At 32.6% G+C, this 12719-nt stretch overlaps 1 protein-coding gene across 2 annotated transcripts in view; it reads right to left on the bottom strand.

The window, feature by feature from the left end:
- Window positions 1-1428: 1428 nt before the first annotated feature.
- The window catches only part of CNOT4 (CCR4-NOT transcription complex subunit 4), a 102640-nt gene continuing 91349 nt past the window's right edge, over window positions 1429-12719 (bottom strand). The window contains exons 8-11 of one of the 2 annotated variants that reach the window (XM_006910496.2): window positions 11009-11066; window positions 9105-9354; window positions 7152-7649; window positions 1429-2313 (exon numbers count right to left, since the gene is read on the bottom strand). In XM_006910496.2, the coding sequence (XP_006910558.1) occupies window positions 2213-2313; window positions 7152-7649; window positions 9105-9354; window positions 11009-11066 (907 nt within the window). In that variant the 3' untranslated portion in view covers window positions 1429-2212. The remainder of the gene's footprint in view (window positions 2314-7151; window positions 7650-9104; window positions 9355-11008; window positions 11067-12719) is intronic. The other variant, XM_006910495.3, reaches the window with a different exon arrangement.

Below are 12719 nucleotides of genomic sequence, written 5' to 3'. Positions count from 1 at the left end.
ATAATTAATTATGACTATGATTTTAAGACTTTATTTAAAAAAAAATACTATCTGAAATATTCAGTAAGCACAACTGTGAGGTTTAGTATTCTTAGGCTTACAAAGTCTCAGAATCACAAAGTTAGGTAAAGGATAATCTTTAGTTTTCTATGTGAAAATATGTAAGTTGAAGCTTAAGTGCCCCAGAAGCACTGTCCTGACGCATGGCAGGAGGGAAGACAGTTCTGGGGTCTGGCAAGTCTGGGCAAACTATGTGACACTTTTTTGGCACTGGTTAGGAATGAGAAAGAGAAAAAGCTACTACGGGAAAGAATCCTTGTATAACAGGTATAACTCTCAAAACAGAGAAGTAAATAGGAGTTAACTTCTTCTGTCTTTGTGAGAAGATCCAGGAGATGAAAGGCTTGTACTGAAGGCTGGAGAAAGCTATGTGCCTGTAAGCTTCAATACAGGCAGCCCAAGCTAACAAAGGCCAAGAGCCTTGGCCACCACGGGACACCTTAAATGGAAGTCTTTGCCTCTTACAGCAAAAATAAAACCATAATTAACCAACGATAAAAGGCTTCTGTCTAATAAATCTATACTACTTTATTTATATTTTCTAAATTTCTTATAATGCTGTCTTAAAGTCACTTCTAAAAAATGAGATTGTCGTTTATGCAGAATTTCACAAAAATAACTTAAATGGCTAGATAAGTAGCTGTTTCTCCACTCTCAGTTAAGCAAATCAAAGACTATCTAAGAATAGATTTTAATTTTCCACTACACCTCAGGACAAAGCTATTTAATCTGTTGTATCAGATCTAAGAGAAAGTAATCAAACTTTATATAGAGAGGTAACCTTGAAAATTCCAATCCAACATATTAAGTATCATCTCCTCACACATTGCTGTCAGAATTTTAAATCTCTAGGCTTTTTGGTTTTTTAATTTTAAATCTCTAGGCTTTTTGGTTTTTTTAAATTTAACAAGTTAAGGCAAATCTTTTAAGTCATAATTGCTTTTTGAAAATCTCAAGAGGAGCTCTGATTTTCCCCTTTCCTCCAATTGCTTAATTCAGGTCATGTTTTCTGAATCTTCTTTTGTCCACTGCTCAGAATCGAATTCAGTTTATTGTCTTTCATTATCAGTTTTTAAACTATTGCAAGAAATTGTTGTATTATCCAAAAGTACCACTTCACATTATGTCCTAATATAGTACTCCACTATTCTGTGATTAACTAAAATTATCCATGACAACTTACGTGGCCTAATTTTAGAGGATCCCCAATCTCTTCTCTTCCACCTTAGTCTCATTCTGGTCAGGTACTTGTAATACAGTTTTATTATCACATTTCAGTTATTGAACAATGAAATTTCCAAACAGATCCCACAGAAGTACCGTTTGTTAAAAAAAAAAAAAAAAAAAAAAAAAAAAGTTACACTATGGTTGCTTCTCACATACATTTACCCCAAATTCAAGTTTCTGATAAATCAACTGTAAGTTGAAATTCTATTTCTGAGGCATTTCCTGGTATACTAGGCAGTGCATTAGAAAAGAGATTATATTGCATTTAGTCTATAATAATTATCTTTTAACCGTCTATATATAATTAACAACCATTCAAAATGAAAGTGCAAATGTGCAAATGAGAAAGAACAAAAACAGTTTCTAAACATGTAATGCATAATATAGGATATAAATCCATACAACTAAAAACAATTGCTGACAACATCCTTCTGAGCATTAAATGACACCACCAATTTTGTTTTATGTGTATTCTTCTCAAGTATTCAAAAAATGCAATATGACATTATCTTCTCAATTGTCAAACTTTCATGAGTATATAAGGATATTACCATTTTTTTCACAAATCAGAAAACAAGGAACTACCATTATCTTTGTATATTTTCAATAATAGAGCCAAAATAACAATTCTAGCTAATCTCATCTGGGATCTTAATTAGTACTACAAGTTTATTTGTGTGAGTTAAAAATAGTATCGCTCATGAGAAACAATGTCAAAATTATTATGCTAATAAACTGTGTTAAAGGCCTAAAGAAGAAATACTTCAGCAACTATGAGTTAACACACTAGTTGTAGGCATGAGGAACGTTTATATTGGCTCTTTTGGGTGTATACATTAAATGCAAAATCAGAAAGGAATCATGCAAAAATCCGGTTGCCCATGCAAGCACCCCAGAGTCTAATCCTCTGCTCTCAGTTCTGTTGTCAGGCCACAGTAGTGTGGAGACTTGTAGGCTGCTGTCCTTGTTGTAATGAATGGGAAGAGGCTGACAGTGGCATGGTCGAAACCTTCACCTCTTCTTCCCCTGTGGAAAAGTCAGTCATGGTCTAGTTATGGGTGACTAGATTTGTTAACAGTCCCTTTAAAAATGATTTCAATATCTGGAATATTGATACAAATATAAAACACATGCTTAATGGTTGGAATCCGGGTGTGAAACAAGACATGAATTTTAAAATACTGACTTATCAAGTATCTAGAAAGTAGTTACACTCTAAACACACCCTTAAATTTAGTACTATGTCAGATATGAGAACAAATATAATAGATTTAGAATTATAAATATACAAAAAAATAAAATAAAAAGAGACCAGGAAAGCCATTCTTTTCCAAGCCAATTGGACCCCTTATAAAATACAGATATTGCTAATAGTGAGTAGTATTTTCTGAAAAAATTAAAATTAATTCACAGAAATGAAAATGTAATTTTTAAAAGCGAAAAATAAAATTCATGTTTTAAAAGCAGAAATTATGTTTAGAAAAGAGAAATAAAAAGATATAAATATATTAATTTAGTAAATTACCATACAGCATCTGAAAATTTAATGTGTACTTTTGAGGTAATTAGAAAACAGTAAAATACTCACAATACAATGATCCAATTGACTGAAAGCGAGATGACTACTTCTAGGTCAAGGGAACTATACATGAAATGAGATCAGTTCTCCTAATTATAATTGATAATTATTTGACTACAAGTGACTTGTTTCACACATGACTCAAATTCAATCAAGTCACAGTTAAAAGAGCTAATTCAGAAACAAAAAAAAATTTAAAGAAAAATGTCCTCTCATAAGTAAAACTGAATGATCAAAAACATGGAAAAAAAATCCAACCCTAAACAGTTTTAAATACTTTTTTAAGTATATCTTGAAACAACAATGCTTACAGGCTATTTTATTTTATTATTTGTTTTCCAAATAATTTTTAGCATTATGGAATAAAAACATCTTGGCAGAATTCCTTGAAAAACATATCTGCAAAATTACATTTGGAAAGATAGCTTAACTGACAACAAGAAGAAAAGGATTTTCAGTCTTTAGAACAGGTTATTTTATAGTTTTTCAGTAAACTGGCAGAGATTCTATAAACCCCAAGTACACAGCAATAAGGGTGTGTAAAGGAAATTTGATACTAGAGTTTTTGGTGAGAAAGAATATGGTACCTAAGGAGGACTAAGCAGATGATTAACTTTCATCAAGTCAATAAACTTCAAACTATTTGGCAATATTCCTGAGCTGGGTCAATTGTCTCAAATAGATACTGTTGATAAAAAAAGAGACCTGTAAGTGTGTGAGAGCAAAAATCAATAACTAAGGGAAGAAAGCCAACTTAAGGTACATGCCAGTGATCTTCATTGATGAAGGAGAACATCTATGTTGTAGTGGAAAAACATTTCAGTTATTGAATTTGGGATCCGGTTCTTATGCTAATTCTCTTACTAACTTAATGTGTGACCTTTAACAAATTATTTAACCTTTTAGGCACACAGTTTTGCCATTCCTAAAATTAGGAGCTAGACAAGATAAGTCACTTTTTAGGACCAGAAAAGTTACTTTTTAAAACAAAAGCACATGGTTCCAATAATAAAAGAGATCTGAATGGACTTACTATAACTGCCCACTAATCAAAGTTTCTCCCAAGAATATTTCAAAAATTCTTCTAAACTTAACAAACCAAATGTGCTGCCAAGAAAACGCTGCTAAAATAAATTTTTCCTAATAGCTAATTTTAAACACAAAAATGTTTTCAATTAGGCAAATGAAATGGAAGCCACATTTCTGTCAAACTTCTCATAACTATCCTTCCCATGGTAGGTTTCAGATATATCAATTTTTAATAATGAACTGAAATAAGCAAAACTAAAAATTTAAATACACACATATAATATAGATATGGTATCTAAATGATATGCAGGTGACTGACACATTTCGGTATTTGCTCCTGAGGGTGAGGGACCCTACTTTGTTCTATATATCTAAAGAATAAATACACCTGCTTTTTCCAGCATAGAATATTGTCTAAGCATCTCTTAAAATGGCTTCTCTCACCAAAGCAGTTTCCATTATGAAGCACTTAAGGAAAGCTACTCTGTGTAAGATACCATGATATTTATTCACTGCAGGATACAAAGTTGAGCCTATTTCAACAGTTTGACTCAAGTACAACTGAGTTAGAACTCGGGGTGGGGAAGGCAGATATTGTCTAGGTAGTAAATTGCTTCAAATTAGACACAGCTTTCCAGAATTTTACTTTCCGTCATATCTAATTGTTACTGAAAATCCTATATCATCTTGCTACAATTATACAGCTATTCTGTTTTGAAGCTTAGCACATTCAGCCTCCTGAGGTATCTGCCAAATATTTATAGGCCATAAGAGGATTCTGAGTAATTCTTGATAACAATTTTAAATATTTTGGTACCTTAAAACTAAAATTTCTCTAGTCATCAGAGCCTTAAAAATAATCTAATAATAACCTTAATCACAAATCACCATTTAAATACCAAGTAAGTATGTATAGTCAAAAACTAAAAAACTGAAATAATGAACTCTCCCCATCTCCCACAAAATACAACAATGTTTCAGAATCTACATTTGGTGACCTTAGAATTTCTAGAGAAAAAAAGTATTTTATGCTTATGGGTGAACATATGTTAAAAGAAAATCCACAAAGATAAGACCATAATTTAATGCCACATTTTTTTTTCATAAAGTCTCTCTCTACTTTAGATGAAGATTTCAAATGACTAACACGAGGACAACTATACTCATAAAGTAGTGATTACTCATCATCGCTGTGGCATTTCTAGAACACCTACTGGCTTGAAATATCTGGATTAAAACTGCTCTTTCTGTGCTAATGGACAACATGATAAACTGGAAGAACAGATAACGGTCATATAAAAGTCAAATAAAAGTACACAATAAAAACAGCTAAGAACTAGAGTTCTACAAAGGTATCCTCCTTCTTATCATATCAAGTCCATGCTGTTTTGCCTGGCTATCTGAGCATCCCGTCTTCTCATCCACTCTCTCTCTACAATACATGAAACACATCCTGTTACAGAAGGCAGTTCCTGCCTCTATGCCTTTATTCAGGCATTTCCATCAACATAAAAGTTTTTTTTAGATCATTTCTACTTCTTCAAAGAAGGCTCCCCAACAATTATAAGCTCCATTAATGCCTCTCAGATTCTAGTATCACAGTTACCACTTTTATAAATAATCTTAATTTTTATCTATTCAACTAAACTGTTAAGTACCTAGAAACAGTAGCCATATTTTATACTTCTTTCGTATTATCCACATGGCCTAGTTCATTGATGGGCAAATAGCAACTCAAATATTCATTGTAATTAGTTTAATAGTTTATTTTTAAATGCTTAGAATATTTAGAACTTAACTTTAACTTTTAATGTTATAATCAATTATGAGATACACTAATAATTACAATGCCACATTTCTAAATTATCAAAACAAAATAAAACAAAACAAAGTTACACTCTAATAAGCTGTCTTGAATGGAAGAAAAAAAGGAGTACCAGTAACTGAATACTTAGTGTTTCGTAAGTGAATACCATATAGAAAAAGAGGATTGAAAAATGTCACTGGATCATATACTACCTACCATATCAAATAAACAAATACCATGAGTCCCACTGATGTGCAAACTGCTACATTAAGTGTTATCAAGATTATGTAAATTAACTTCACTGCATCAACTGTTAACTTCACTGTATCAACGGCCACAAACAATATTCTCTCGACCCACCTACTTGCCTTAAAAATGAAATTCTGTTGGTTACAAAGAGATTAGAGCCAAAGAATTTTGATAGATCTCTATAAATTCATGTATGAACCTTGCTAAAAACAAGAGAACAAACACCTTGCTGGTAACAGCACATTAACAAAATAATGTGCCATGTCATATCTTAAGGCTATGATAATGGATAAAAATAAATTTTATGAATTAGATATAAGTGAGGGACTATTCTATTCTACTTGAGAGAAATCAGAAGGGAACAAACTCTCTTTTAACCATCATCTCTAAAGCCCAAATGAAATCAATAAAAGAAGACTATTACTAAGAATGATTGCTTTACATACAGAAGTCACTTGATCTAATGTTATATGGGACTTTAAAAAGCAAAAGTTCTGAAACCTTCAAGGGTAGCAGTACAAAACCAGAAGTATTCTGGCATCACTTATAGGAACTTAATATTTCCCCCCAAAATAAAAATGACAGACCAAAAGGGAAAATCTCTCTCCTTGAACAAATTCCTTTTTCACAGAAAGTATACCTATGCACGTATGTCTGTGAAACACTAATAACCAGAGTTCTCAAATATTAAGTACTTTATTAATATATATCACAGTTTTGATGTGTGTGTGTATATATCAGTCAAAATAAATAACTGCCAAAAGTAGTTAGAGAGTGGCTTTATCCCTCATGCTCTCACTAATTACCATCCTTAAAAAAAATTTTTTTTGAACCAGTGTACTTTTAGAATGTATAATCAGAATTTTACCATGGTGTTAAACTTTATAGCACCATAATTTCAGAGCCCATTTTTTTTCTTTTTGTATTTATAGGCCATATGCAAGATTGGTAACTATCCTATTAAGTGAAACGATTCCAAGCAGTAACTAGGTATAATACTCCACCATCCTCATAAAGCTCAATATTACAAGGCATCCACCCAATTAAAAAAATTTAGATAATAATGATGACTTCGTTTTCCCACAGAAATTTCCAAGACTAATGATAAGAATTCTATTATTCAAAAGTTCCCTCCCTACCACCCAACAACCTGAAGGCATAAATTATTCACAAATTCTCAAAGGCTATAAATGAACCTACCTGCTATAGGGATCCCTCCCAGACCTGTGTTGTGCTGTGGCGGGAGACTCAAGTCCAAGAAATTACTATTTGAGGTGGGGTTTGCTGTGTGGTTCAAGTGCATGATGCTATTGCGTGGAAAGGCCATCCAAGGATAGCGGGCTGCCTGGCCTGGAAAACTGAATGAATTATAAACCGCTCGGTGCTGCTGAAATTGAGGGAACCTCTGTGGCAAGACTGAAAAGGTACTATTGAGAGAGTTGGCATTTGTAGGTGCAGCAGGATGCAGGAATCCAGAGCCTGGACCTTTGGCGGTTGTAGTGTGTGAAGAGGAGTTCTGAAGAGATGTGGGCGAAAGGGAAGGCTGGTCTTGGACTGACAGTTCCTTTTCAATCAGGTCTGCTAAGGCTTTTCGAGTGACATCAAAAGGATCAAAACCCAAGTCATCCTCTGGTTGTTTAGAAGAACCAAAGCCAAATGCTGCTTGCCAGTCTGTAGAGGACGCTACTGGGATTGTTTCTGTTGGGGAAAAAATTAGTGATGACTTTAAAATATATACCTCACTTTTATATTTAATGGGTAGCCACACTAGTGAAAGTTAAACATCATATTCAAGATAAAGGCAAATATATATGAAATATGTGTAATTTCTTAGCACATTCAGATTATAAAATTATAAAAGAGCTTATATACTTCTAGTAATGATTTCATTCTTAAGTTACTAACTTCGAAAATTGAGCAATACAGACTGATTTTGCTAATCAAAGAAAACAAAGTATTTGAAATCCAAAATATACACTCGGCCATTCACGATTAACCCATTTCTTATTTACCCTGAGAATACTCCCTCAGCGGCACTTGTGGCTGCAGCATTTACTCCGAGATAACTCACAGATTACCATCCTAACCTCACCCCCAAAGTTTGACATGAAATATCTCACTTTTATTATTATTTTCGCATCGCTCTAGTATATTGATAGTCTTTGGAAACAAATTACATCACTCTATTTACAGAATTCTGTTTTTAGTAGTGGTATTTCTATTTACAAAATATAGTAATTCTCGATCACTGAAAATGTCAAATCCTAGAAAACGTAGCATTCCTACATGTGATGTTAACATCATTCTGGAACAGTTGTTAGCCAAAGATTCATTTGATGAATCCGATTTATGTACACATTTTTGTTTATAAATAACTCCAAGAACAGTTTTTATATTTTATTTTCACACTGAAAACCAGTCAGATTTGCTTCCGCCTCAAAGAGTGTGTTTATGTCAAATTAAATGAATGTATGCAGCGAGCTGTACTTTTTTTTCCTAAATGGGAAATGGGTTAAAACCCAGACTAAGTTATTTAAAAGAAATAAATAACAAACATGACAGAATTAGTAAATTTTATCTTTTTCAGTATCTTTTAAAGACAAAGTATGATTTGAAAATGTTTTATATACTGCTAAGAAAAAAATAACAACTTAAAAGTATCTATTTAATCTTTAGTTTTTCAAAAACTTGTCTGCTCGATTGACAATAGTATGTGCTATTGTCAATGTTAATTTTATGCCATCCTACACATTAATAAGAGAACTTATAAAAAATAAAAATGAAAATGGCTCAAAAATGCCAAAATATAACTTTTAATATAAACTAACATCTTTTGACAGCTGGGGAAAAAATCTTAAATTTAATTAGACACACACAAATATGATTAAAAATGTAAGCCCTTACTACTTCCTAAAAAAGGAAAGGTTTTATTTATTATAGGAAAAATGATCTAATCATTCATTTCTAGAGAAATCTGTCTGTTCACATAATAAGTTCTAGGTCATACAACTTATCGAACCATCCAATTCCACGCAGTTTAAATGTTTACATTTTTATGAAAAAGAAAGTGGAGACAAAAGGATAAAAACACATTCAGCGAGGAAGGGACTCATTTTGGTCTAATTATTATCACGCGCTAGTTCTGTTATATACCTGATGTGAAGAGGCTCTGTGGCTCTGGTGCTGTAGGCCAGTCACTGGATGTCTGTGGGGAACTGGGGAAAGGAGGAAGCCCACTTGGAATAGGGTTGGGATGTCGAAAGTTATCTGAGAATAACGACTGTGACTCAGTTACTGCCCCTTCAAAAGGAGACCGTGCACTGTGATTGGATGAATTGATGGGGATGACTGGGTTAGATTTTGATAAACCAGGTGGTGGTGAAGGCGTATCACTGTTAGATATCTAAATAAAACAGGAAAAGAATATTCAATATAAATTTATGCATTTTAATAAACCACAATTAAAAAGACTTGCAACAAAAGGTATTAGAATAGTGATCTTCAAACTGGGGTACTTGAGGACTTTTTTATGAGAGCATGAATTTTCAAAAAATCCATCAACTTACATATGTACTCTTTTCTAAAAAAGACACTCTCAGTAAGCCATTCTCTTCTCCTTTTATAACCTAACTTTCTCACTTTGTGAAGAAAAGAATATTTCTCACTCTCTGGAATCTAACTATAGTATTTTGTGCCCAAGAGTGAAAACTTTCTGGGAGCCAAACAAAAATTTATTAGAAACAGGTTGATGATGAGAGAGCTACAGACTCTAATGACTGGATTCTTTTGCAAGCAAAGTGATTCCCAATACATTCGTTTTCAACAAAACGAAAAGAAGATCTAAACAAGTCATTTCCAAACACATGATAAAAATTTTTATGACAGATCTTTATGTGATTTTTAGGTATTTAATTCAGAAGGAAATTAAAGATTTGAATGACATTAATATAATACTGTTTCTTTCATTTCTTATTTATACCAACAAATCTCTCAGCACTTCCATTTAGAAAAATGAAAGCATGACTAAGATTGCTGCTGAAAATCATCTCCTTGAACCAACAGGTAATATTCATCTCTGGATACAAGAAAACTAATTTAAAATGGCCCTACCTATCTCAATAAGAGATGAATTTCCAATATAACTGTAGTGTTTATGTTTAATAACTAATTTTTATCAAAATTTATATTTATATAAGTTGCTTTGATCAAATTAAAATACCAATATTTACAATATGCTGGACATTATATCCTTTGCAATTTTTTAACCTTATTATGAAAAAAATCTTTAATGTTAACCTAAAATACATAAGGGGACATACAGATTTTCAAATTCTTTTATGGAATTTGTGAGCCAAAATTGTGGAAAAGCAGCGTATTTTAGATCTCTAAGTTTCTCACAGACACTCTGGGGAACAGGGCACTCTATGGAAAAGAACAGAACTACATTTTTTTTTTTTTTTTTTGCCAATGTAAGGTGTTCATTCAGAACCTTAACCAATCAAGAACTAGCAACTAGCTAAGATGATACAAAGCACACTCTAAAGATCAGGACCTCCTCACTCAGTATCATTTTGGGTGCAACTGTGAACTTAACTATTTGGTCTATTGTTTCAAATTCCACAGTCATTTGGGGGAAGGAGAAAATTGTGGGAGGCAAGTACAGTGAGGGAAACAGAAAATTAAAGTTGATAGCAAGGGAGAAGAGGAGCACATGGCATAGAAACAACTCTTAAAATGAGAATGCAGGAAGCATGCTAGTCTGGGACTATTTTGGGCAGGGTCAAAAAGACCAATAATATCAGCAGACTGTAAGGACACTAATGTATTGCCATACAATAGTAATTTTGAGTCATCAAGAAAGGGTTAAATTAGGCTCTATATATTCTGTGGAGGAAAAGAAGGCTGATTATAATACATTTAACAAAGATGTCCACTAAAAGCATTTTAAATTGTTTAGTATTTTAAGTTATTTTTACTATCTAGAAAACTCACTTACACAGAATGCCCTGTTTGGGGAATAGCAGATAAATGGAGAGATAACAGTATCAAAATCTTACCTGCTGGGAATTATCACCATTCCCTATACTGAGAGAATCTGAAGGTTTGTCAATGGGGCTGTAAAAGGAAAAAAAAAAAAAAAAATCGAATAAAATCAGAGTAAAATCATTCTTCCACAAGAAAAATGAACACCCCCAAAGCCAGAAAAAAAAACAGACATCTTATCATCTTAACATTTACTGAAGCATTATGATGTAAGACATTAAGGATACAAATAAGCATAACATAAAATCCCTACCCTCAGGCAACTTACATTCTAATGAGATTCTCCAAAAACAATACGTGAAACAATAGCTTATTGGGGGGGGGGGGAGCATAAAGCAGCATCCTGCTTAAAGGATACTACTTCAATTCATAGGTCAAAAGTCTAATTCATTATTTAGTTTTATGCACAAGATAAACACATTCCCCATTAAACTTGAAATAATATCCATCTTTCTAGGTGTTTGACTGGAGCATAAAGTTACTGAAATGTTCTCTACAGGTTCTTAAGAGCAACGAATTTAATACTTCAAGATCCTAATCATAACTCTAAAGAAGACATGTGCATATATATACACAAACATATACACTATACAACGCACATACACAATATTAATAGAAACAAACTTTAGTGCAAACTATTGACTCAAAAAAAAAAAAAAAAAACATTAAAACTTAACTTCCATATAGAAAAAACGCAGTACCACAGTGGAGTAACACAGAATTGCTAACTTCAAGTCCATTTTAACTCCACTAACTTAAGAACAAAAGAGCTCTTTAGAAGCACTACGACACTGACAGTGTTGACACAGAAAGAGTGAACCATTTCTACAACTAATTTTATTAAACCCCCCAGTACTTGAACAAAAGATAAGTATTAGTATCCAAATACAAATACCTATTTCTGATACAATACTACAGAAAAAAAAATTAAGATCCAAATTTCTCAAAATTATTTTATTGCCTGAATATATAAACAAAGTCACCTTACCAAAAAAAAAAAAAAAAAAACTGTACTGGTACAATATTTAACTGCTCTAAAAAAATTTAACAAGGGCTAGTACCCAATCTGAATATCAAGTGTATCTTCTTCAGAAACACTGCCAGATACTCTAGAATCTGACACACAGTTCTGAAATTTACTTGAAGAGCATCTTCACTTCTTCTTCACAAAATATCAATCGATTCATGTTATTAAGTCAAGTGGGTAATTACAAATAAACTTAAGATATAGCTCTGAACCAATTAAACTTAGAGATATTTGGGGAAATAAGACAAGTGCACACCAACAAATATCAGCCAGCGCCAACTATTAAATGAACTGTTTATTCAATAAAAGCTATAGGTCTTTGGAAAAGAACCCACCATAAGTGGAGCATGTAGAAGATGTCCTTAAAAAGATTTACAAATTAGGAAAAAAAGGGGGAAAGGTCCTTAAAAAGATTTACACATTAGGAAAAAAAGGGGGAAGGTCCTTAAAAAAGATTTACACATTAGGAAAAAAAGGGGGAAAATAACAGAAATTAAAGGTAGGAATAGCAAGTGTATAGGAACCCAAAGGTTGCAGATAGAGTTAGGAGAAAGTAAAGTAGTTAATTAGGTAATATATGATTTTTACAATGTGAGGTAAGGATACAAAGATAGACCTAGAGGCCAGACACCAGATGCCAATGAAAATTTTTGAGCACAGAAATGATATAAACAAAGTAGTGTCTTAGGAAGACAAAT

The sequence above is a fragment of the Pteropus alecto genome, unplaced genomic scaffold (genome assembly GCF_000325575.1).
Source record: "Pteropus alecto unplaced genomic scaffold, ASM32557v1 scaffold22, whole genome shotgun sequence".
NCBI lineage: Eukaryota > Metazoa > Chordata > Mammalia > Chiroptera > Pteropodidae > Pteropus > Pteropus alecto.
This window is presented reverse-complemented; position numbering and strand designations above follow the sequence as displayed.